General features: G+C 37.3%; 1 protein-coding gene across 1 annotated transcript; it reads right to left on the bottom strand.

The window, feature by feature from the left end:
- Positions 1 to 104: 104 nt before the first annotated feature.
- Positions 105 to 27,767, bottom strand: LOC145992729 (uncharacterized). The gene is made up of 9 exons (XM_083129114.1): positions 27,683 to 27,767; positions 25,212 to 25,467; positions 23,767 to 23,941; positions 21,306 to 21,562; positions 16,987 to 17,234; positions 15,311 to 15,418; positions 11,128 to 11,474; positions 9,117 to 9,285; positions 105 to 786 (listed from the first exon to the last, which is right to left on the bottom strand). Exons 2-9 carry the CDS (start codon positions 25,433 to 25,435, stop codon positions 641 to 643), a joined length of 1,674 nt encoding a protein of 557 aa, XP_082985240.1. The 5' UTR covers positions 25,436 to 25,467; positions 27,683 to 27,767; the 3' UTR covers positions 105 to 640.
- Positions 27,768 to 27,970: the final 203 nt, after the last annotated feature.

Raw genomic sequence — 27,970 nt, 5'->3', positions numbered from 1 at the left:
GTCCTGTACGGTCCGGAACACAAACAATGTCAAAATTCATAAAGAAATATAATTGACAATGTACGTATTCCCAAATATATTTGACTGTATTTTATGTCCACATGTCTGACTTTTCCTACTATCAAATTTTATTCTCATAGTGCCATATGGATATTGTGGCTTGAACATACGTAATAAGAGGCTATTTATAGATAATACATCAAGTAGGTAAATTTATCAGTAATTCTACAGATAAGAGTAACAATATGTTCCATTCGTAAGAAAATTATATTTCAACTGAATACATATTAAATTATAGCAGGGGTGCCAAACGTTTTGACATTTAGGCCCAATAACTAGTTGAGCAATTGGGTTGGGTCATATTACATCATATTTACACTAAGTTATTGCCTCAAAATTAAGAGGCTTTTTAATGAGTACTAAGGCACATCATATACAAGGCAATAGCAGGCCAGGTGTGGCCTACAGACTGTAGTTGGGAGAGGCTTGAACTCTAGTATTCTTAATACAAAAATTGAAAGTTATTCACCAAACATATTTATCAAAGACATAATTTTCATTATTTAATACATTAATTTCAGATGAATGCAAAAACTAAATGTTTCTTCATTTTGTGTTATGGGCTGACTGAAGAATGCTATCATCTTATGTGAACTTTTTTCTGAGATATTGTCTTAAGTTTTCCAACTGTAGCTTCAAGTTTTGAATTTTGCTCTTGCAACAGCCTTATCCGTAACTCATTTGCTCTTATTTGACCCTGCATATCTTCCATAACATCACCCTTTCCTACATCAAGGAAAGAAAACTCAATTCAATGTGAACAACAGTTCTAACAGTTAGAAAATTGCACTATTTCTTTACTCTACTTTATTGTATACAAGATAGCTACTCTAGGATCCAAATACAATTTAAGAATAATACCAGGTTCTCAAGCCAATTTTTTTCAAAATTTAAGCAGAAAATTATACAAAAAAAAGTAATTTTACATAAGTCGTGGTAGACCTGTGAATAGGAAATCTGGTTGTCATGCAAGAGGTGATATCATGTGGGAATTTCCAGCAATGTCTGGATGTGGGGTTCAGTCAGTCAGCCAGTCTCTAATGTATTGGAAGGGGCATGAATTTTTCATTTTTGGCAAAAACCTGAAATGTGAAATAACTAGAGGCACATAATTTTGGTAAATAAAAAAGCAAAATTTTGTTACAAAAACTGATTTCGGGTTCAAAGGCAGTAAATAAAATAAAATTTCATTGTTATAGCAGTGAAAAATCGTATGAAAAGTGGTAAATAGAAATACATTTTGGTTTTAATTTGATTTGATTTAAAAACTACACTTATTACACAAAGTTAACATTTCACTTCTAATAGCATATTTATGTAGTTATCAGAGTATTAAGTTTATTCCTGCATAAAGATATTAATATTTTGCTTCTGCAATATTTACAGCAGAATTAATCAATTTTCCATAAATTACATAACTCACAGGATAATTCATACCTCAGAAAGGTCGCATCGGTAAATAAACCCTAAATTTTGTGTTTGTCTATTTCACATTTTGCATTTCATTTTGCATAATTTCGTGACAAAACATGGTAGTAAAATGCACCTCTAACCTTTCAAAAATGTGAAAAATTAACACTACAATGTGTTTTTTGACATTGTTGTTTTTTGTCAAAAACAAAATATGCATGCCCCTAGAAATAACACATTAAAGTGTTATTTTTCATGTTTTGAAAGGGGTGAGGTGCATTTTGCTAACATGTTGCTCCAAAAAATTCTGTGCGGACACTGCACAACAAATTTGAAGACATTTTCTGTCCTTTAGATGAAATCATGTGATTTGGATTAATCAAAGGATACAGAATTGAGTGTGAAAACCGTATGCTTCTATCACGCATCATTTTCATTGGACAGCCACCTGATACATTGCCACAAGTGATGGGCATATTACAATACACTGTACAGTAAGAAAAAACAGTAACAATACCTACGAACATGATGTTGTGGAGCATTTACGCTTGTACATATCTGTAGGGGTCTCCCTGATGATAGACCAACAATAGTCAGCAAGCATACTGCCGTTCCAACGTCTTTTCAAACACAACAATGTCCTGGTGGAACCTTTCCCCATGTTCATCACTGACTGCTCCCAGGTTTTTCGGGGAAAAGCCCACATGTGAGTCCAGAAAGTGTAATTTGAGGTACATTTGGCACCCCATGATATGAAATAAGTGCACCATGTCACGAACAGTGACTTCATATTTGTGTGCTTTGACATTACCCAGGAAAGTAGAACACACGAACTTGAATGCCTGCCATGCTGCATTTGCTGGGTCAGAAAATGTAGAATCAAACGGCTCTAATCTGTGTGCCAACAAACACACCTTTCTTAATCTTTGCCTCACTTAAGTGTGGGAATTTCATCCAGAGGTGCCTGAAAGCTTGGCCTTCTCGGCCTAGTGCTTTGATGAAGATTCTCATCAAACCAATCTTGATGTGTAATGGGGAGGACATATATTTTGATTGATTGATTATATTAAAATAGCTTCTTCCTCGTTGCCGCATCCCACATTTTGGGGCTTGTCAATTTGATCCCGTGATATGTTCTTAATGCCTGTCGTGGCAGCCAGTGTTTACGAACATAATGATTATCTCTGTCCCGACTGCCCCACTCACAGAAGCAACAGTATTTCGTGTAACCTTGTTGCATTCATCTTATCCTGTCATACCAATGTATAATTTCAAGCATTCATTCTTTGTAACACAGGAGAAACACACTTTCGGCTATTGTACCATACGTTTCTTATTTAACTTTCACATTTTTGGCTAAATTACACGTGATACACGGAAACAAATTGCAGATTCGTTTTGGTCATGCACAAATACATTACAATCACACATTTTCATCTAAAGGACAAATTTCATGTTGTGCAGTGTTATCCTTTCTTTATTATTTTGCACCAGTTTTATGTTATTACAAAACGTATTAATATTTTTTTATGTAAAACCTGAATATTTTAGTCAAACTCATGGTAAATTGATTCATATAATTGGAATGGAATACTCATCCACTAATATTAACTAAAATTTTAAGAACTTTTAATTATTAGTTTTGAAGCATCGGTATTAGTGGCAATCGCTAAGGTTAACAGCTCAGCCTTTCCGCCTTTCCTTGTCCTCTAGATGAAGATACCCCCCTCCCCCCTTCTCCCTGCCCACAGCACCTCTTTGTGATAACATAAACCTTCAATGAAGGTAGAGGGTAACAAAATATCACATGAAAATGTCCATTCTGAATTAAATATGGGCATTTTCCACATCTATGATGGAATTCTCGATGACAAAAAATTGGGTGAGACAAAAAATTAGGTGAAATTTTCTCAAAATTCCAGATCAGTACACACTCAGTATAAAATAGCCTGTACCTGAATGGTGTGAATTACCTTGAAGTATTTAAATTGTCAATTTTTGCAACTTTTATGCAGGAGACTTATTTATTTATATTTATTTATTAACGCCTTGTTTTAAATGGCGGAGTTAAGGCCGTACAAAGCCTTTTCTTCCACTCAACCACACACATAAAATTATACATTATTATATTATACACAAAGTACATTAAGTCGTTTCACATAAGTCCACACACACACATTATACTCATACACACAAGTTTTAACGCCCTGAATATAACACACAAAATACAAAATATATAATACACAAAATACGATATTGGAATGCAACATTTAAAATTGTATAGAAGTAATTACAAAGTATTTTAAGAATTAATGCACTTGCATATGCCCTTTGATCTGCTTGACAGGGGAAGATCTAACGAGAATTCTGAAGAGAGTGGCAAACACGTCTGCTAAAGGAAGCGACGGAGCTTACTGTTCTAGTGCTTTCTGGCAACTGATTCCATAGTCTTACAGCAGATACGGAGAAAGAGTTGGAGAAGTAGTTTGATCTGTGGACGGGGATAGAGAGAGACGAGGAGTTGCGTGATCTGGTGTCGCGATCGTGAAATTCGTGAAGAAATTGGAAGCGAGAGAGAAGATAGGAAGGTGACTTGAGGTTGAGAACTTTGTAAAGTAAAATCAGTGTGTGCAGCGTTCGTCTTTCTTGCATACGTAGCTACCCCAATTTGAGAAAATAAGGTGATAGGTGGTCCCAATATTTTAAATTAAAAATGTATCGTACGCAGGCATTTTGAACACTGCAGACGTCTAGCTGACTCACCTGTTAAGCCGGAATACGCTACGTCACAATAATCTAAATGGCATAAAACTAGGGACTGACATAGTTTGGCCTTGATAGAGGTGGGGAGGAACTGCCCATGCATCTTATAGAATACAGAGATGCGAAGGCTTTTCTACATGCCAAACTTGTGTAATGTGACCATGATAAATTTCCGTCTAATACAATTCCCAGATCTTTAACAGTTTGGTTAAATGGAATGTGAATCTACAAGAATGGAAGGCTGAATGTTAAGATATACGTAACGTTTCAGTTTATCGGAAGCAATCAAAATCGCTTGTGTTTTATTAGGGTTAATATACATGCCATTGTCTAGCGACCAGTTAACAATCCTCTCTATATCTTCATTAGCCTTGGAAATGCCATTGCTTAACATTACTGGTGGTGCAGAATAGTACAACTGGAGGTCATCGGCATACAGGTGATAACGGCAGTGTTTTAAGATATTTGGCAGTCATTAATGTATAAAGAAAATAATAAAGGGCCGAGTACGCTTCCTTGCGGAACGCCACAGGTGATCTCAGATAGCTCTGAGCACTTTCCATCATAAACCACCCTTTGTTTACGTCCAGTTAAGTAGGATTTGACCCAGTCTGTTGCAGAGGTGGTGAAATTGAAAAATGATTTTAGCTTGGAAATGAGAATATCATGGTCGAGTGACTGGAAAGCTTTCGTGTAGTCCAATAAAACTAAAACTGTCGCCTGTCTGCAGTCCATCGCTTGTCTGACGTCGTCGGTTATGTGAGTCATGGCGGTGCTAGTGCTGTGGTTAGGTCTAAATCCCGACTGAAATGGAGCCAGAACTTCATTTGTATGTCGGCTGATTTGGTTGTGAGCAATGTATTCTAATGCTTTGGATAGCGCAGGAAGAATACTGATAAGTCAGAAATTGTCAATGGAAGTGGCAGGGTCAGTCTTGGCGAGAGGAAGAACGTGTGCTATTTTCCACTTATCTGGAAAAATACCAGAGCGCAGAGAAAGATTAAAAATGTCAGTGATGTATGGCAATACATGAGGTAAAATCATTTTTATTAGTCGCAATGGGAGGTTGTCGGCTCCTTCAGAACCAGATTTGATCCGACCGATAGCAGTTGCAACTTGGAACTCATAGACTGGGTTAAAATTAAACTCTTATCATTTCTGTTTTGTGGTTTGCTATAGCTCTAATAGTAACATTTTTAGCATCATTGTTCATTGAATTAGAGAGAGAGAAATGTGTATTTAATTCATCAAGGGACGAAACACGAGTAGGATCTACGTTACGTTTCACTCCTAGCACTAGATTTCTTAAGTTACTCCATAACATTCGGGGGTTGCCTTGCATATTTAATAATTCGTAAGAAAGCCTCCTCTTTGCGTTGCGCACGGCCTGATTACATCGATTTCTCAACACGCGGTAGTTATTAAAACTATTTAAAGTATTTGGAGATTTGAGGCGCTTGTCAGATTTAAACCTGCGGTGAGCCGAATCGCGCTCTGCCATAAGTGTGAGAATGCTGTCGGTCATCCAGGGGGAAGCAGGCCGCGTGACGCGTTTTTTCTTTAGTGGAGCATGTTTGTCGAAAAGGTGTAAGATTAGACTATTTAATTCATTAAGCTTATCGTTAATATTAGTGAAGCTGTATATTGAATTCCAGGGGGTTCTTGTAGCATCTTCGTTTAGTGAAGCGAGGTTAATTTTCTTTAAATCGCGGTATTCAATTATGTTTGGCTTGGATTTCGGAACATTGAGCGAGTAAGCAATGTAAATAAGGTCATGGAACGAGAGACCGCAGGCGCTCGTTTGTCCATGTTTGGTGATTCGAGAGCAGTCTCCTGTTAAGATTACGTCTAGCCAAGAATGCGAGTTGGCCGTGTGGAAGGTAGGATCGAGCTTCAAAATATTTAGATTGTAAGAAGAGATAGCAGCGTGGAATTTCTTTACTTCAGGTTTGTCAGTTTCTAAATGAAAGTTCAGATCGCCCAGTAATAATACATGCGAGTACATGGGAATGAGTTTAGCAAGTTCCTCCTCACAATTTACAAAGCACATTCCAGGTGGATGGTTCGCAACAGCCAGCAGTAGCTTCTGTTTGTTGATGGTAAGTTCCAAGAATAGATATTCTGTCATTCGTGCGTAGTTACCGTCAGATTTAGCAACAACCACCACGTTAATATCCTCCCTTATCAGTGCCATCACCCCGCCACCTCGTTTCCCCAACCTGTCGTTTCGGAAGACGTTGCAGCCTCTCAAGGAGACCATGCTGGAGGGTGTGAGGGGATTAAACCACGTCTCCGATACAAGAATGCAGTGGAGATTCAGGGGGAAGAAAATAGCTTTGAAGCTATCGAGGTGCGCTTCGATGCTCTGTGCATTCACGTGTGACACCAACAGTGAGTTCGGACAATTCTTCAGCTCGTTTCCGAGAATTTCGGCTGTGCTGACCGCAGGGGGCGGAGTGCCAGGGCAATTAGCAGAGCAACGACCCTCTTCAGAATTTCGTCCACTGTCACCGAGATGCATTGTTGCCAGATTAACCAATTTTAGAATTGAGGTTTAACGAACAGAAACAAGATGGGAGAAGAAACATTAGCATACCAAAATTAAATTTAGAATTATTACTTACCCTGTCAATCAGAATAGCATGGAGGAAAGCATCAGGGAATGACACACACACGCACATTAAAGGACGATAACATAAACAAGAACCCGGACAAAAAACTCACACTAAACACACATGATTTGAACACATCACACACACAATTATTCATACACAGCGTATCATAACGACAAAAGTCACATATGCTCTTCATTACACTTCATACTCAGTTCGCGTTGCACCCCATCTCAAGGGAGAACGTCAAGATCCTCGGGGGAAGATATAAGGTAGCGACAACCTCCATGAGATAAGAAACTGCGCCCATCTTGGCTCCAGGCATTGCGTGTCCCTACGCGATCCTTGGCCTCCCGCAAAACCCTCTGTCTGTAGGGAGTTAGCGACTCTGTAATTAATAGGGACGAGTTCTTTAGCATCTTCTTTGACTTCCACACCTCGTTCCTTTGACTTCCACACCTCGTTCCTGGAGCGGTAGCTTACAAATTTCACTATGATGGGGCGCTTTCCCGATCTCAAGACTTCCGCAGACGATCTTTTCGGAGGGCCAAGCCTGTGGCACCGGTCAACGTCCTCAAGCTTGATGTGCTGCAACTGAAGCTTATTTTGAAAAGTCTGGAGCACAATGCTGTCCACGTCTTCGTTGGTGGTTTCGGGGACCCCATGCAGCAAAATCTATTTCAATGGTGTTCTTGTGTATCTGCTTGTCCATGCTGTCTAGGTCTCGCCGCAGCGCTGTCATGGAGTCGCTCGTCGATCTCTTAAATTCCACAAACTCCTCTCTGAAGTTCAGGAGTGACTTGCGGAGGTCAGCATCTTCTTGCCCCGATCCATGGTTGTCTAGCAACTCATCAAGCCGTTGCTGGAATGCTTCCATAGTTTTGCCTATTTCTTCCACTTTGGTCGAAACAACTGACAGTGTAGGCTTGGACATGATAACAACCCCGAAGATCCACACGGTGAAGCTATTGACCTGGTGGAAGATGTGGTAATGTACAGCGGTGGAGAATAGAATGCCAGGCTAGCTGAGGGGTGAAAGCACGGAGCTCTATTCAAGCACGTCCATCCACTACAACTCTCCAGACGCAATTCTTAGGTAAACTATGAATTGGCCTATCAGATACCTTAAATAGTTAGCTATAGAAAATGGTTTTCTTCTTCAGTACTTGTTATTTTCAGATGTCTTCTGCCTGAATTGTTCGTAGGTTCATATCATCTTGGATGCAGGTGGTTACACTCCTCTGTTGAGGTGGTAGGTTTCCACTGTGTAAAATTGGTGCTATCCTCCTGCTAACAATGAGTGTCACGTATGTTTAAAATAAATATACTTAAGAGGAAGGCAACATGGAAAGAGGAATATCCCTCTACTAGGTACACCAACCATGTATTCTGTACTACGCCATGCAGTCACCTATAGTTCAAACAAAGACTATTCCAAGAAAGTACAGCTGAAGTGTTATGCTGACCATACCATGCTAAATGCATGATGCATGGAATTTTAGTTTTGTTTCCAGATTTTGCACTTCTAGTCTCCATGTACAAATATTACAGAAAAATTGTCTAAATTATACATTTCCCTAGTGTACGTTCTTTAACAAGTGCTCTAAAAAAATTTAAAATGAGGTTCCACCATTTCTCTCAGTTATGTTATGTTACTTGGGTTAATTGTAACAATGAGAGTGAATCTAGTGATATTCTGACAAGATCACACGAGCAAAACACATTATCTGTCAGACATGAGCTAATTTCTGAACGAAATTGAAGTTGCTTTGAGGGGTGAGAGAAGATGTAGTGAGGGTGTTCAGAAAAGTAGGGTATAAAATAAGTGTATACGAAATTCAGCAGTAAATCGATGATATGGTGGATGTGTTAACTTCTTTAAACGGTGGTTGTAAAAATGTATTATTATTTTGAATCACTTTTTATGCCACTTTTGATGAAGGAGACACAAACTGTTAACTTTTGATAGACTTATTTGGTTTAATTTTATTTTGCTTCTCTGCCAGTTTTGGCAATTTGCAAATATTAGGATGAGTGATGATGATTGATGATGAAGGGGCACTTGCAAAGAACAATCATGAAGTGCTTTAAAAATATGTTGATCACAGCAATACCACTGGCAACTCTGTTCTCTGTAGGGAGGGGTGGGGATTGAGTTTTGACAATGGGCAATAGTAAAATAAGGCACTCTCTCTATGCAGCAGATTAAAGGGGAAAGGTTGGGCCATATCTCTGTGAAGATTTTCATTTGAAAAAAATACTAATCCTTACCTTTGGTTTGTACTTGAATGGGGCCATTTAAATCAGGATACTGGATCAAAGCGGTTTCTCTCTCCCTGTATTCTGCATTCTCCTTCTCCAGTTTTGAGACTGTGGTCCACATAGAGCAATTCTGGCACTCGAGAGCTTTCACCTTTTCCTCCAGAACTGTTTTCATGCCCTGGAATAATATATGTGATTTTTTGGTCTCGGGGAAAAATAAACAGATTACGTAGAAGTTTATACAGTGGAGCAACAATTTTACATTCTCTAGACATCTCAACAGGTTCGGCAAAGAACAATCTTCAAAGACATGTAATCCCCATTTGTCAGTTTTGAAGAAAGAAAAAAAAAAGCTAAGTTTTAGAAAACCGTAATTTCTGGGTAGTTTTGAAAATTGGATGTCTCCCACTGGATCACTAGTTGCCACATATTGTGAACAATTTTTCTTTGTTTTCATTATTACACATAAAAGTAAAACATACCAGAAAAAATTGGTTGTTCAAGAGTAATACTCATTCGTAAGTTACGTAATTTTTGGAGGGGAAAATCGACATTTTCAAAATGCATTTGTTAAAAATAGTAACAATGTATATATTTTGTTGCCATTGTAGTATGTCATAATTTCATATGTACATAAATGAACAAAAAATACAAAACTGAACTATCTCCAGTTTTCAAGAAATTAGGGATTAATTCAGGTTGGCTACTCACCAGGAATTCCTTGAATTCCGAGAATTATGTGTGAATTGTTGACTTCGGGAATTATGCATGAATTCTGCTTGAATTTGTCTCCGTCGACGTGAAAAATTACAACTTTTATTAATCTAAATCCTATTGAATTTATACATATTTATAAATGCCCTGAGGTTTTGCCTAGGAAGGAAAAGAGTGCTGTGTGAAAAATAAAACAGCATTTTCTGGTTCCACTTACTTTGTTAGTGTCCTTTGTAGAGTAATCTGACAGACGGAAGATTATTGCAAGATATCTTGAAGATTATTCGGTAGATTTGAGTTTGAAATTCTTACACAATAAACAATGTGCCGCAATATTTTTGACTTGGGCTTGTAGATGTATTTTGATACTGAGTATGTGAAATGGCAAATATAAACTACGGACCTCAAATTAAATGTTTTAAATACACAGTTTAATTCAATTGAATTAAATTTTTGATATTGGAATCACACAAACCCTTTATATTGTTACTATATTTTAGGGATGGGACCGATTAATCGGTACTCTATCGGTATTGGTCGATATAGGCATATCGGTTTATCGGTAAAATTACAGATTATTTTACCGATCCGATATATCGATAAATATCGGATAATTTAGTGCAAAATTCTGCCATTCTGTTGTAATTTTTATGGATAATCTCCATAACCTACTTTCTAAAAAAGTAAATGTCTAAATATGCAATTTATTTTGCACTGCAGTCACCTCGAAACACACATTTATTTAGGAGGTCAATGAACCTTTCAGGTTCTTCAAGGACCATTTCTAATTTTATATCGAATCGGTAGAATATCGGTTATCGGTATCGATAAATTATATATCGGTACTTTATCGGTATCGGCCAAAATTTCATATCGGCCCATCCCTACTATATTTGTATGTGTGTGTGGGTGTTGAGAAGCGGTAATACGTAAGGTTAAAATAAAGAAAATACAGTGGAACCTCGATTTTACATTTTTCAGGGGACCAAGCTGAAAAAACTTACAATGCAGGAAAATTTAAAATTGAGGAAAATTTTATAGCATGTTGCTCTATTGGGACCGTGAATATTGAATGCGGGAAAATGTAAAGCCGAGGAACATAAAATCAGGGTTCCACTATATCTGCTTCTAGCCTTGAATTTTTGGAAAATTCGCCTTGAAAACTGGGAATTATACTTGATTTTTATCATGGTCCTACAGTAGCCACCCTGTAATTGTTGTCACATGGTGGGGTCATACTAAAGGCCTCCAAAGGTTAAAATTCTACTCTAAGCACTCCTATCCCCATAAAGCTGTACACAATTACCTCAAGTTCAGATACATGTTTGTTCCATTTCAACATCTCATTCTTCAGATTTTCCTTCTCCTTCAGTGAAGATTCCCCTTCTATCAACCTCTTCTCCAATTCACGCCGATTTAGTTCCAAACTTCTGCAGCTCTCTTCAGCATCTCGCAGATCCCTTTGCAACCTTTTAGCCTCGTTCTCCAAAGACGAATTATTCAGTTCCAAAGCAGACGATCTGTTTTCAAGAATTTCCTTCTCTTTCTTTGCAGCACCCAGGGCCAATTCAGTTTCTTTTAGATCTCTAGAAGTTCTCTCCAAGTCTTTGGAAACTTTGCTCAAGTTATTTGTGAGTGCTTCTTGAAGTTTTTCTAAAATAATAGTAAAAAATTGGAATAAATGTAAATTTTTAGTAATACTTGTTCCAAAACGTTCTTACATACATGGGGTGTCAGGTGTCCTCTGTATTTACTGGACATGTTCTGCATTTTAGACTTAGGTCCAGCAACTAGCATAATTTGAAAAATTATGGACCATTTGGAATTCTACATTGGATCAGTAGAATATCAGTTATCAGTACATTTTATATCGGTATCAGCCAAAATATCACATGAGTCCTACCCTACTATTTTTGAATTGAAAATGTGCCAAATCTAAGATTAATCACGAATATTTACTAATAATACACATATAAACGAGTTCCCTTTACAAATATTACCTCTGCAGCACATACCATGATGGTGTAGACATTCAAACAGAATAAATGCAGAACACAATGCATAAAACACCATTAAGAAAATCAAGAAGCCCACATGTAAAATGCTGTCGGTGATCCATTTCCTGCATGCGAGGAACATAATAACAGCTGAAATTTTTATAGTCAACTTTGAGAGATGTATGGCAAAAATGTCATAACACACGTGTTCCTGCATCCTTGCTGACAATGACAATGAGGTCAAAGGAGCCATTATCACACAGTTTGCATCACAGGCCTCTTTTTAGCATGAAGAGATACAAAAACTGGTACCCTACTACGACAAATGCCTCAACGAAGGTGATAAGCAGCTCTTCTTTTTCCGGTGGTGCACGATATGCGATACCAGTGTCTTCTTTTACTACAAGTGAGAATAAAACTAGGGGAGAGTGAGGTAATAAGAAACTTACTTTTTATTTTCATTATTTGTGAAAGTAAAAATTTGAAAAAAATTCACAAGCTAGCCTCATTAATTGTCTATCACTAAAAAAATCAAGAAAATTGTGGTTATGTTTAAGATTATTCCATCATTTGTTTATGCTTGTGTGAAACTTTTTCATTGGAAAGTAGCGTTTTCACTCATAAATATTATTTTCTATAGTAAATACAGATTATACATTCTTGATATTTTTTACGTGATTCTGTGGACAAAAGATAGTAGGGATGGGCCGATAAGAAATTTTGGCCGATACCGATACAGTACCGATATAGAATTTACCGATACTGATAACCGATATTCTACTGATCCGATATAAAATTAGAAATGGTCCTTGAAGACCCTGAAATTTTCATTGATCTCCATAATAAATGTGTGTTTCGAGCTGATTGCAATGCAAAAGAAGTTGAATATTTAGACATTTACTTTTTCAGAAAGTAGGGCATGGAGATTATCCATAAAAATTACAACAAAATGGCAGAATTTTGCACTAAATTATAAGATATTTATCGATATATCGGATCGGTAAAATAATCGGTAATTTTACCGATAAACCGATAAGCCTATATCGGCCGATACCGATAGAGTACCGATTAATCGGTCCCATCCCTAAAAGATAGGCTTTCTGGTCCTATTTTGTTAAAAATCACAAAAATAGAGAGTGATTATTGTCATGTATCTTATTACCCCAAATATGAAAAGCAAATGGGGTAATAAGATTGACCCTTGCTTTGGGCAATAATCAATAACACTTTGATTTCTCATCATGGCAAGCAGAAGTCATCTCATGAAGATGAAGAAGATAGTGAAATAGATACTATTATGTCAGAATGATACTATGCCATTTACTATGGCATCAGCTGGTATGTGGGACGAGTTACTAAAGTTCAAGAAGACAGCTGCATAATGAAGTTCCTCAAATAATCTTTGGGTACTTTTAATGAAGTACCTACATATGCTAATGAAATTATAGGTGATTATCAATGTGGATTTAAACGTAACAGATCAACTACAGATCAAATTTTTCACATCAGACAGACACTTGAGAAAAAGTGGGAATATAATCTTAGAATATGCTGTTAGGAAGGTAAAAGAAACTAAAGAAGGACTAAAATTAAATGTGTGACTCAGTTGTTAGCATATGCAGATGATGCAGACTTACTGGGGGATGATGTGAATACAATTAAGAATAATGCTAAAATATTTTTCAAAACTGCTAAAGAGATAGGTTTGGAAGTTAACAAAGAGAAAACTAAATATATGCTTACAGGCCGAAACAAAGTGTTAGGTAATAATCAAAATCTAATTATTGATAACAACTCGTTTGAACCAGTTTCCAAATTCAAATACTTAGGAGTAATATTAACAAATGAAAATTATATTAAAGAGGAAATAAAAAGTAGGCTTAATTCAGGAAATGCATGTTACTTCTCTCTTCATAAACTTTTGTCTTCTCGTTTAATATCTAAGAAAGTAAAAGTTAAAATATACAAAACAGTAATTTTGCCTGTAGTATTATATGGATGCGAAACTTGGTCCCTTACATTGAGAGTATTTGAAAATAAGATCCTTAGGAAAATCTTCGGACCTAAAAGGGATGAGGAGAGAGGTGAGTGGAGAAGGTTACATAATTTAGAACTACATAATTTGTATTCATGTCCAGATATTATTAGAATAATTAAATCAAGAAGACTTAGGTGGGCAGGCCATGTGGCACGAATGGGAGAGGAAAGAGGAGTTTACAGGATTCTTGTTGGGAAACCTGATGGTAAGAGACCTGTAGGAAGGCCAAGACGAAGATGGAGGGACAACGTTGAGATGGACCTAAGGGAAATCGGATGGAAAAGAGTATATAGAACTTGCTCAAGATAGGGAAAGATGGAAGGCCTGTGTTGCTGCAGCCATGAACCTTCGGGTTTAAGAAGGCTAGGGAGTTAGTTAGTTAGTACTTTTAATTGACCTTCTTATGACAACATACAAAGTGTACATAAAGACTTTCTCATGTGTGGCCCTATATCTTTAAATGGAAACGGACAATTTACTCTAAGCTGCTCAAACCTAGTTAGAATCAAAACACTATATGCAGAGAAGAAAAAGGACATTATAAAGTCACAAATATGATTTTCTTTGTTAATTTACCATAAAACCTATTAGAAATAAGCATTTGAAGATGTCAGTTGCTTTTGCTTTGAAAATATAGAGCTGTATCAAAACTTTTGCCATTACATTTATTTTCTAGCATTTTCATTCCTTTGTAGTAAAAAATATAAAAAAAATATGCGCCAAAATTTTATGGGTAAATAAGCTACACATGTTGAGTGTATCTTTTTACTCCAACCAGTTTAACTGCTAGAATGCATTAAAATATACAGGGGTAATAAGGTGAAAAAAAATTGTCAATTATTTTATAATTTTTGTGTGCTCGTTTTATTGCACAATTGAGCTCATTTTTTTTTTTGGGTACATTGGGTTACCAACTGTGCAAGAAAAAATTAGCAATGCTAGAAATTTAAAATTGTTGGCTATGTTAATTTTTCATGTTTCTTATTACCCCCATGTGTTTCTTATTCCCCCACTCTCCCCTAACAACATTCTAATGAAAGAAATGTATCTGTGTGTGTAACTCCATGGGTGCACGATCATCTACAAACATACCACAACATTTTCACTAATTTGTATGATAAACACAACAAAACCAACTTCAAGAGAACTAGAACCTTTTTTCACAGAAAAAAGAAGCTCTGATGATAACTACGTCAAAAACTGATGTTTGTACATAAACTGGCAATACAAAGTTGGCAAACATATTTTTGTATTTTTCTCTATACATCCCATTGGACTTTACTTTCTGGATAACCCCCAAATTTACTGTTAATGATATTGTGTATTACATTTTGATTTAATGTCTCCTACTTTGCAGGGTAAACCTATGTATAAAATATGGATCTGTTGGCGCAACCAAACGTGAAAGTTTTTTCATTGACACCCTACATGGATTCAAAAAATATGAGACATACCTGCATCTGCTAGTTTTTCATTCACTTTCTTCAATTCTGCTTCTTTTTTTGAAACCTTTTTTTGTAATTGCTCAATTTGCTTGTAAGTTGCAGCATGGCCTTCCTTTTCTGAAAAATCACAATTATACTTATCAATTGATTTTAACAGTAAAATGAATGCAGTCACACATAAAAGAAATAGCGTAATATTTATCATCCCAAAACAAATTTAAGTAACATGTGAATACTGCCAATGAGTCACTGAAATCTCCACATATTTTCCCCCATAATAGTGATGCCCCTCAAAAAACAATATTTCGATTGTAACACCATTAAGCCTTGTTTCCATGATATGAAAAACTAAATATGCTGACCAAGGCAGTAATTTACTTTATTAAAAACATAAACTAAACGTAACATTTCAACCTTCTAGCAAGGTCTTCTTCAGACTCTGTATCAAGTACAAATGTTGCTCGACCTTGCTAGAAGGTTGAAATGTTACGTTTAGTTTATGTTTTTAATAAAGTAAATTACTGCCTTGGTCAGCATATTTAATTTTTTTTAATATTTCAATCTGAAATTATCATGCTTCTTCAACGAATTTATAGTAAGTAACACAAATTACTGTGACTGAAATGAAATTATGTGTGAAATAGATAATTTTTAGGTGGATATTAATTTTCCAGGGGGGGACTGCCCCTCCTTGTCCCTCTTCCAGACGTCCATGATCAAGTGGAAGTGCAAAAAGAAAATATGCATGTCTGTCAATGTAAATAAGCACATGGAAATTCTAGTTTCACATACAACAATGCATTGCATCCTACAACTCGGCAGAATCAGGTAACAGCAATCTGCATATGGCATCAAAATGAATTTTGCAGCTGACAGCAAATGGCATAATGTTGGAATATGTTTCTAAGTTCACTTTAAGCACAGAAAGGCTAAACAGGACAGTTTAAAGTGGGATCCAAACCACTATGTGCCTCCCAACAGGTACTGAACACAGGATCCCTAAATTACTAGGTGTCAACCTACTGACCTGTAGCCAAGGTGGCTCAGTTGGTAACGCGTCTTGACTACCATGCTAAAGGTCCCGGGTTCGATCCCGGCCGGTTCAAATCCGGGAACTTTTCTAACGTTGGAAGCGGCCCGGCACCCACCCACCCCGGTACCTGGGGGTTAAAGGCAGTCAGGGGCATGATGCTGATCACATCACTCCCAACGCATGACCGGATAAAGAAAGTGTGGGGTGTTACACCCTATACGCCTTCATGGCGGGGTACTAAGCACAGGGGAGCACTTTACCTTTTACAACCTACTGACCGATTGTATTTATTTTAGGTGTGTTGAAATATATTACTACTGTAAAATGTCTAAATACATACTTTTATTTCCCTAAAGAAAGCCCATCAGCGTTAGATATTAATTGAGGAGGTAAATTTCTTTAACACCATTAGATAGATCATTATCAATTGTGAGCATCAGTATAAAGGTTTATTTGAAGTAAAAGCTGGATAAAAACACAAAGAGGCAACACAGTTCACAAAAAATAAAAATCACAAATGTTGCATCCCTGGTGGATGATGGAAGTGGAAAGTAAAAACACACAAATGTTCCATTGGTAAACATTTTACATTGTACTAAATTCAATACTTCATTTTTATCAAAGAAAGTTCCCTTAATAATCATTCCCTCACCTTTCTTCACTTCAACTCGCAAAGAATTAATTTTAGATTCTGAAGCTCTAATTTTAGAAGTGAAGCCGGCCTCTTCCTTACGTAACGCATCTGCATTTGCCTTCATATCACATCTTAGCTGGGCAATTTCCCTCTTGTCTTCTTCCACCTTTCCCACAAGTCTGTGCACATCGTCAACAATGGCACACCCAATGTCAGCAGCAGCACACCATTGGGTAATTTTATTTGCATTTGCTTTCAGCTTTTCTCTAAAATTAATAATGAATATGAAGAGAGATATAAACTACACAAATAGTCATTTATTTTAAGCATGGAGAGAGATTAATTTATTTTACCTGTACTCGAAAGGTTCAACCATAAAGCATAAGACACCGCTAACTGTGTGTCTCTAGATAGGGCTGAGCCGATACCGATGCTTGAAAATTGTAAAAATTACACTTTCTTCAAAATATTGATTAGTGCCTGATTATTCCACTTCAATTATAAGCATTAATTGCCCAGAGTTTTGCTTTAAAATAATAATAAAAAAATACATAATAATATTAGAATAACTGTTGTGTAATCACAAAATACAGTATTTTTCACATAATACTGGTGCAAAATCAATGGAGACTTTGAATTTTGCATCAACTTTCAAGATAATTAGACTCCACAAAAGCATCATGTGACTTCAATTGATTTATTTTACTTTGCTTTTCTGCCACTTTGGCTAATCATGAAGATGGGAATGAATGATATGATGAAACTGATGAAGAAATAATCACAAAGAACTCACGCCCGTTGTGCCGTAGCTCGCTGTCGCGGAGACTGGCAAGCGGCATTTTTACCGACCATGCAAGAGAACATCCATATCGGCTCAGGCCTAATTCTAGATAAGCCGCTCACCTCCCTAGTTAGCATATTACTCTCGCGGGTAGAGTTTTTGAAAAATAAACAACATATTAGAAATTTATACTACACAAAAAAATCAAAATTATTGGCGTAAATATTAACTGAATTTAAGGTTCAAAATCAGTATATAAATATTGTATTTCGGTGCTGTTATGGTGAACATGATTTGAAAATTTGATTTGGAAACTTCACGTACAGGGTTTGTCCAATAAGTATTGGATCTGAAGTCATAAAAATAAATTTATTGAAGATATATGTACAGTGTGTATTATTCTTCAAAATATGACACTCCTGCATCAATACACCACTGCCAGTGCTTTTTCCACTCTTCATACGCCCCCTGGAAGTCTGCAACCGCAAGGCTGTTCAGGCACCATGTCGAAGCTGCTTCGAAAGCCTCAATCACCCCGAAACGATGTCCTTTCAGGCTCCTTTTGATCCGATGAAACAAAAAGAAGTTTTAGAGAGCCATGTCTGGACTGTAGGGTGCTTGCGGCAGCATTGCCACATTGCGTTTGGCCAGTACCTCCCTCACAATTAGCGACGTGCGACTGGGTGCATTGTGGTGTTACAGCAGCCAGGAATAGGTGATCTCCCTTTGGATGCGGTAGACCATAATCCTCAAATGTTCGAGCACTTCTGCATAAAATTTCCCGTTCTCTGTTTGCCCAACAGGCACAAACTCCTTTAGCACCACACCTTTTGCATCAAAAAAGATGATGAGCAGCGATTTCACTCTTGATTTGCTCATGAGGGACTTTTTTTGGTCGAGAAGAGCTTGTGTGCCACTCAGCACTTTGCCTTTTGGTCTCCGGATCGTAATCAAAAATCCAGGTTTCGTCACCGGTTATTACTCTGTCCAAAAGATTTTGGATCAGTCTCCAAACATTCCAACAGTTCACGACAAATCGTCACACGGTCTTCCGTCTGCTCATCTGACAAAACCTTCGGCACCAACTTCACGCACACCTTCCGCATTGCAAATCATCGGTCAATTGAATGCACAGTGGATTTCAGTAAATTTAACTCCTGTGCTATCAAACGAACACTTAATCAGCGATCAGTGTTGACGTTCTCACACTTTGGCCACATTTTCAGCATTTCGGATCGATGTCGGACGTCCAGCATGTTGTTCGTCTTTGACGCCTTCCAGGCCATTTTTGAATTTTTTATGCCACTCAAAAACACGTGTTCTGGACATGGCTTCGTCCTTGTAAGCCTCACGGATCATAACTTGACTCTCGACACGAGCACTAAACACACTTTCACTTCAGGCACGACCTACACACACCAAAGGTTCGGAGGCAACTGAGCTGGGTCTCCTAGCTCACGTGACATCCCGCAACACCGATCCCACCCACAGAGACCACCCTCCACCCCTTTCCATTGGCCGGACAAAGTCAATCCCGATACTTATTGGACAAACCCTGTATTGCACGCAATAAAAAAGTCCATCCTAACAGGCAGGGGTCCCCACAGGGTGGTTTCATGATGCGCATGAAACACCACCTCTTATGCCTTTAGAATCGATTTGGATTGGGGGGGAGGGGATGTGATGTTCGCATTTATACAGATTAGTCGAGCAGACAAACTACAGAATAAGGTTGACACTAACAATGGCAGTGAGCCATAAGTATTTAAAGTAAACATATATTGTTTAAATATGTCTGTATTATACAATGATGCAACCACAGGGGGTCATTGCCCCCCCCCAACCTAAAATTACCCCTTCAATTTCAAATTTTATGCAAATAAAAATTTATTTTGAAAAATTTTCTTGCTCCCTTTGCTCTCATTCTATTTGTTTTCTGTAATGTAATGTATTTAAATAATGTGCGTTGTATATTTGTATTGAATAAGCTTTGAATAAGTACACAACTTAGTGTTAGCTTGTTGCACATGTATTTTCGAAATGCATTTATCATTTATTTTTTGCCATTCAAAAATACAGTTTGTGTGCTTGGTTTCCATTATTAGCTAATGTGAAATTGACTGTGTTGAAAAAATATTTAAAATTGTTTGTTCCAAACAAATGCTTTAGCACAGACTTCTACCCCTCTTTTGCGTAAATTATGAAAATAACGTCATCTCTGATACTACTACTACTACCAGTAGTAGTAGTAGTAGTAGTAGTAGTATAAAGCCATTATTACTGTTATTATTATTATTATTATATGGGTATGTTTATCCTGGTACTTGCCCCTCCTTAGACAAAAATCATGTTTGCACCTCTGGTACTATATTTTTCCGCAAATTTTGTCTGACAAAAATAATTTGAGTAATTAATTCTGCATAAACAGGGGGGAATGTTCTACCTTTTTGGGGGGAGTGCATCATGGGCCTTGGGGGAGATGGGCACCCCTGTTAACAGGCATGCTTATAATCTTAACACTGTCACTGAGATGAATGCCATGCATTTTTATAAAATTTGTGCTTTCTTAAAGAAATCCACTTTTCTTCCCATGTTTGCCTGCAAAAATAATAACGTTTTGAGATTGTTCATAAGGCACAGGACATTCCCGAATCAGGAAAGTATGTAAGCAGATAATATGAACTATTCAGGTTTATGAATTTATTCTACACTTTGTATAATGTTGTAAATGAACATTAAGGCTCCCCATCACACGTTCATTTCCAGCATGATGCCAGAACTACCATTTGTGCTTGCCAGAATTCATGACACATGAGTCATGCAGGACTGGCATTCTCTGCTCATAATTTCAGTCAGTGTAGCTAGCAGAAATTGCAGAGTGGATAGTTTGCAGCGATGCCAGTATGGAGAAGCAATTGAAGTGATATTCTGTGGATTAGATGGGCCTACATTTAGAATGTATATGTAAACAATTTAAAATATAGAAAAAAAGTACGTCCCAGTATTGAATAATAATAATAATAATAATTTGAATAATGCCAGTTCATATCCAGTTCATATCCAACTCAAGGGTCTCCCCAGTGGCATAGTGGTAGCATCATCGCATTGTAATCAAGGGATCCTGGGTTCAATATCCCGTGGAGGCACATAGTGGTTTGGATTCAACTTTAAACTGTTGTACCAGCCTCGATTAGCCTTCCTATGCACAAAGTGGACTTAAAACTGAAACTCAATATCCAACAAAAGTAGGGCTGGGCTGATACCAAAACTGATGTATCAGAATCCGTCGATACCTGTGCTATCGGTAACTGAAAGTATCGGTTGGAATTTACTTATCGATACCCGTTGGAATCTGTTAGGGAATTCATATTGGCTCAGTTCTAATTATTAGATTTACAGATCGGTATTTCTCAATACAGAAGCATCTATCTCGTTGCTTTACCAGTGCCCCAAAATATAAAGAACATTAGCCAAATTTGCACTTCTATCGAACCTCGCCTTACTTAGCACATTATTGCTATTACATGTACAATATTTGCTGTACCTGACATGTTACCTTTCCTCAGAGGTAGCTGATGGAAGGGAGAAGAGTTTCAAATCAGATTCCAAGACTCGGACAATAGACTTCAACGTTGTTTCTGTCATGGAGCAACTGCAACAGCTCAAGAGAGAGCATGCGTCTGTTTGAACACTTCGTGACAAAGAATCCATCGATATAATGTCCTTTCTTAATCCTGATTTCAAGGCTTCGAAGCTTTCATCAGAAGTTTCATCTGCTTCTCTTGCATTATTTGTCATGTTGGAGTTTTTTATCTGTGAATAATGAATTAAATATTGTAAAGTTCAACAATAAATCACAAACGTAAAACAATAAAACTATACAGATATCAGTTTGGGGAACAAATATTCAAAACAGAAAAAAATGTTTTTGAAATTCATTTTTTCCCTGCCCAAAGGAAAATTAAGACAAATCAACTTGGAAAAATAAAACACATGTATAAAGTAACTATAAAAACATTAATACTTGCTTTTGAAGGTTTTCTAGGTATTTTCAAATCAATCCTGATCATTTTGTAGTGTTTTAATTTACAAAACTAGGTTTAGGCATGGGCGCCGGGAGGGGGGTCAAACGATCCCTTATGGAAATTGACTTTCTTCATTTAAAGATACAAGAAAGTCAAAAGCTTGTTACTCTTATTGTTAAGAACAGAAATAAAGTTAATTTAGTTAGTATTCAAACAGAATAATCAAAGTAAAGATGCATTGGATCGAAAACATTGAGTGAAAAATACAGGACCAAGGTTATATTCTACCATTTCATCCAAAGAACAAATTAGTTCCACAGTTTTCAAAATTCTAATAATTAGAGTTATAGGTGAGAGGTCACACAACAAACTTTATGGGAAAAAAATCCCCCCTAACATTTAAAGCCTTTTCTTGAACGAGACGTGCAAAAGTTAATATCAAAATGCTTTTCAGATACTAACTGCATAAAATGCAAAAGAAATAATGGAAAATAGTTGTGCTGGTATCACTCGTTTGGTGGATCGAGTCTCCCCATTTACATAATACAATTTATTTTTATTAGTTTATAATATTTATTATTGTAGCTATAATAACATTTATAACTGTGGTAATAATACTTATTATTTTTCTACTATTTAACTTTTATCATTTGCCCGACACCTCTGCAAAAATTTCTGGCGATGCCCATGGATTTAGGGTATATTATGTAAACGTCCCACCTGGAAAATTATTGGTGACTAAAATCAGATACTTCATAATGCCAATAGAAACGAAACTGACATACTAACCAATCATCATCCATTAAATAATCCAGTGAACACAAATATATTTTCTGGTCATTTATGTAGCTTATTACTAGTCTCTCCATGAAGGACCTAGTAATATCTTTGAAAGATAATAGTCACTTCTAATCCTCAATAAATTAAAATGAAATAATTTATGTAAATTTTAAGTTGCGTAATAATTTCAGACTAAAAAAATTGTGGATTAACATATTCATGTGCCCAAGTCAGGACTCAAACTGGAGATTTTGGTAGCAAGACTGTGGCTCAATCACCCTTTGGGCTTGACCAGGGAGGCAGGACATGTAATAGAGATTTTTAAAACATACTTTTTACATCTTGTTCTTCCTCTCAAATTTTCCACAAACAAATTCCTTCAACAGCAGCATATTTTACAGAGTGGTTACAAAATTGGCATACCTACTCTTTATTTTCGACACTACGATGGTTATGGTTGAATGCTTGATATGCACACATACATGATGGTTTAAGAGTCCAGAACATTGGTATGGAGACTTGTCATTTTCATAGCATAGTCGAATTCTGCATCATGTTCCGACAGATGTTTTGCGGAGATAATCCGAGGTCACGTGCATAAAGCCATCTTTCACAGCTGCTCGTAACTCCTTGTGTTGTGCAATACTGGTTACTTCTCACTCAGTCATTGATGAACCACCAGAGGTGAGGTCAGGACTTCTTGGAGGCCAGGCAAAGGGAGCTGCATAATCTTCAAAACCTCATGCAATCATCCACCCGGAAAAGGTCTTATTCAGGTAATGACACAATGCAACGTGAAGTATGCCAGAACATGGTATTCTGCTGTGCTACGTAAATGACTGTCTCCATACTGATGTTCTGGACTCTTAAACCAGCAGGCATGTGTGCAAATTAAACATTCAACCGTAACCATCGCAGTGTGGAAAATAAAGGGGGTACACCCACTTTGTGACTACTCTGTATATTCACCATTTGATTCAAATTATATATTGGTAAAAATGTTGCATCACACTAAATTCAATATTTCATTTTTATCATAGCAGGTTTCCTTGATAATCATTTCATCATCCTGTTTCACAGACAATTAATACTAAATACTGTGGAACCTTGTGTTTGCACTAATGGAAGTGAAATCTTGCACATTTGCCAATGCAGATGCAATTTTAGAAATGTCTATATCTTTGTTACCTAACTATTGCTCAATTAACATACCATGGTCCTTAAGATGCTCTTGTACAGGGAAAGCAGTCTGTCCCAAAACATGTTGACAAGGGCTCCAAGAGATATGTGCCTGGGCTGAGTCACGTGGCGAAGTGGCTTGAACTGTCCACTCAGAACTGGAACCATTTCCAAGAACTTAATGAGCACATGGACCAAAAAGTGGAACCTGCAGATCATCATACAAAATAAGATTAAATAATAATAATAGTTATGAAACTTATGATGGGTATAAAATTGAACATAGGTTAGATCCTTTTTCCATAACATTTGTTCTGATTGTCAAAAATGTTTAAGTGCACTTTATGCACAGATCGGCTAATCATTCCCGGAACACTTTGTACATCCACCAGGGAAACCTTGAATACAAGGAGACAGAGCTACCACTACACCAGTGGAGAAACCTTGTTTTAATTGTGGGAAGCACTAAAGATATTTTGAGACACTGATTAATTGGGATTATTTTACTTCACTTTTGGCTAATCGCATGATGAAAGGACACCCACAAAGAATATCCATGGCCAGGCTGGGATTTGAACCTGGGACTCCTGTCGTAGTAGCACAGTGTGATAATCACTCCGTAGCGAAGACCAGCGATATGATACAAGAATTTGATGAGGAAAATCAATCAGATGGTGAGGAATGTATGGAAACAGAAGATCACTTAGAAGAATGACAATCAACTTAAATGTGGAGAGTCCTGAAGCAATGTGTTGCATTTCATAAGCCAACAACGAACAAGGTTGAAGAAAAAGATGAAATCATTTTTGCAATAGCTGTGAAAAAAAAAAATTGTTGATGTTCTTTGATATCATGATACAAAATATATCTAGAGTTCAATATATTTTTTAAACATTTTTATAGACAATTTTTTTTCATTTTCAACAAAAAAACATTCCAGAAATTAACAAAGACTAAATTTTTATCATATTTACATTCTGTTCCAGGTACTTCTGGACCAAGGCCACGCATAGCAGCAGAGGAGGGGGGATCGAGTGGGCAGAGCAAAGCAATACACGCTGCTGAGAAGGCTGATAACTAACTAACTCTCTAGCCTTCTTAAACCTGAAGGTTCATGGCTGCAGCAACACAGGCCTTCCATCTGTCCCTATCCTGAGCAAGATCTATATGCTCTTTTCCATCCCTGCAGTCGCTTTTCCCCCTCTGTGCAATCCCATTCTCTCTCATGTATTCATTGGTGGAACAGTCTCATTTCACTACTTGCACAGGTACTTGCTCCAGAGATAAATGGGACAGAATATATGCTAAGAAATTATTAATCTAATTTGTCTTTCTTCTAATTTTTTTGAAGTAATATATAATTAGGAAGACAAAGGGGTTATTATTTCAAGTAGTCAAATTTATGAATGTTGAGTGTGTAGGGTCAAAATCATACAAAATATTACAGCATTCAGGTTAACTTTTTTTAAAAAAATTACCTGTCATAAATCAATTCCAGCAAAAGAAAATATTGCTCAGCAGATAAGCCAATATTTTGTCTTAATATGGCATTAGCATCAATGCTATCACTTCTCTGATCAGGATATCTCCAAGAGTGACAATCTACTTCTCCTGCCCATGATATAACTTCTCCTGTTACCTTGCACAGCTCCTCAAGATCCCAGTTCATAGATCGTAAAAGATTCTTGTTCAGTTTGGGCATTTTTCTCCAACCCACACAACTTCAAAATATTTCTGCAATATAGGCAAAAAGAAATGGTTATTTGCAAAATTTTGCACTTTAATATTTTTACCAAGCCAAACTTTCACAGTACACAATAGTCCGTTGCATGGCAAATGGGCATATTCAGAAAATCCCTTTGCACACTACCCATGCAACCTTGATGATAGCAGAAGTCCATAAACAAAAGAAGACTGTGAAGTATGCGTTAACAGACATAAATTGAAATTATCAATTCGGAAATGGCTACGGCCATCGAATTTGGGACCTCTTGTGTTCGTACATAAAGTATGTAAACACTCTCACTGTTATAACCTAATTGGCATCTTACGTCAATTAAAAATGAAATGTTCCGTTAGTAAGAGAAATATAATCACAGACTAATGTAATGATGGACTTGTTTTTAAGAGCTAAAGAAATGCTCCTTGCATTTAAAAAAATGGCCATCTATATTAAAATAATGACATGTTGATTTCAATTTTATGCATACGACTTTTGATCTTGGTTTTTACAAAACTGTAATGTATACATTGTCTCCCTTACCTATTAACTTCATTTTAGGATGCCTGCAGGAATTAGACTAACAAAAGAGACCTTAGAGATAGCCTTAATGAAATAAATTTCTATGAATTGTTAAGTACTTGTAATAATTTGACTGAAGCATGGAACAAATTTACACATACAATTGTCGATACTTATAATGAGTGCTGTCCAATAAAATACAGAACTATCAACACTGGTAAGAAAATGAGAACACATCTAACATGGTTCACTCCTAAATTAGCGAACCTTAGAGCTATTATGGCTAGAGTCTAGTTTACGTCCTTCTTGCCCATTTACGTCTTTCTTGCGCACTCCTTCTTGACCGTTTACAAAACCATGCTAGCAGACAGCCGGCGCTCCGGCATCCATAGGGTAAGTAAGTTTTTCTTTTTACACTTTCTGTCACTAACCATTCACGGGAACAAGGTATGCCTACGAGGTTAGGTTAGGCCTGTTAGGTTAGGTTCCATTAGCACTCATTTCACCCCTAAGTATGTGCTTCATCATCGAAAAATGTCCTCAGTACGTTCAATCACGCATATCCGGACAACATCGGTTTTTCTCGATTTTCTCCTCCAGGAAATTTTCCCTCGCCTTGGGATTTACTTTGTTGAATTCCTTATAAAATAACCTTTCCAACGATATATGACACGTATTCCTTAGGAAAAGGACGTAAATTAGACTCTTACCACTATTATGCCCAGACTACATGATAATGCCAAAAATGGCGATCAAACTGCTAAATTGAACTATAATGAGATTAAAAAAAAATTAGAAAGGAAATAAAATTAGATAAGCTAAAAGCTAATCAAGGTGGCCGCGGTGGCTCAGTCGGTAACGCGTCTGACTACCATGCTCAAGGTCCCGGGTTCGATCCCCGGCCGGTTCAAATCCGGGAACTTTTCTAACGGTGGAAGCGGCCCCGGCGCCTACCCAGCGTCGAATAACATGGGTACCGGGGGGAAACCCTGGGGGGTAAAGTCGGTCAGGGGCGTGATGCTGATCACATCAACCCCACTCACGACCGGATCAAGAAAGTGTGGGGCGTTACCCCCACACCCCCTATACACCTTCATGGCGTGGTGCTATGCACAGGGGAACACTTTACCTTTTTACCTTTTTTAAAAGCTAATCAAGAGTACATCGTGAATGGTTTTTGGGGCTAACGTGAATGATTTTTGGGGCTATCCGGCAATGGTTTTTGGGGCTATCGTGAATGTTTTTTTGGGGCTATCCGTCAGTGCTTTGTGATGATATAATGAACACGAAAGTAGGTATCTTTCGGTTAAGAAGGTTGAAACACTGCATACCCACGACAAAACACAAGCACGGCGCGATGATCCATGACGAGTGCATGCCATACTGTCTGTTACCCAAGCGGAACAAGGAAGACAAATAATCACTCGTAATATGAAAAGTTGACACTATTTTATGGAAAAAGGCATAACTTCACCTTAAAGAATGTTCCGCAATGCAGAAAAGGTAAGTACCAGTGGTAAAATTAAGGAAATAAATGAGTTAAAGGTGTCCGGGCGTTATCGCATATTTACCATCAGCTAACCTTACTAAATGAAACAAATAATCCCATTGAGATTTTCACTTCAAAAATCACATGTGCCCCATTACATGAAGGGAGAATACGTTATTACATAATATAAATCAATAAAAATATACGAATCTACTCACTTGTGTTTCGAAATTTCGCACTCGAAGCGATGGCGAAAGTGCGAACTCGTCTCGAACGGGGTCTCCCTTATCGCACAACAAAGAAGGTAAGCTACATAGTGACTAGCTGCTAGTCCCACACATGGGTGCGGACATGTTGGTTGTATACATCTGGTTGCTAGGGGATTTGCTAAGGCGCGTAGCGAAGCCTACTTTCTTCAATGCAGGTACAGTGGGATCCATGAGTATTGCAGTGCAAATTGCCCATCACCATGTTCGTGCACTTTAAATGACCCAATAAAAGCTTCA

Source organism: Lepisma saccharinum, chromosome 9, assembly GCF_977018435.1.
Source record: "Lepisma saccharinum chromosome 9, izLepSacc3.1, whole genome shotgun sequence".
NCBI classification, from domain to species: Eukaryota; Metazoa; Arthropoda; class Insecta; order Zygentoma; family Lepismatidae; genus Lepisma; species Lepisma saccharinum.
Note: the sequence above shows the minus strand (reverse complement) of the source record. Positions and strands in the feature narration are given on the sequence as shown.

Bases quoted from the DNA above. Each gene is read 5' to 3' on its own strand.
- LOC145992729 (XM_083129114.1), bottom strand. From the start codon at position 25,435: ATGCCCAAACTGAACAAGAATCTTTTACGATCTATGAACTGGGATCTT. The intron at 15,419-16,986 runs GTGAGGGAATGA...GTGATTTTTCAG, and splicing joins GCGAGTTGAAGTGAAGAAAG to AAAAGGAAGGCCATGCTGCA. The intron at 9,286-11,127 runs GTAATTGTGTAC...ATATTATTCCAG, and splicing joins AACATGTATCTGAACTTGAG to GGCATGAAAACAGTTCTGGA.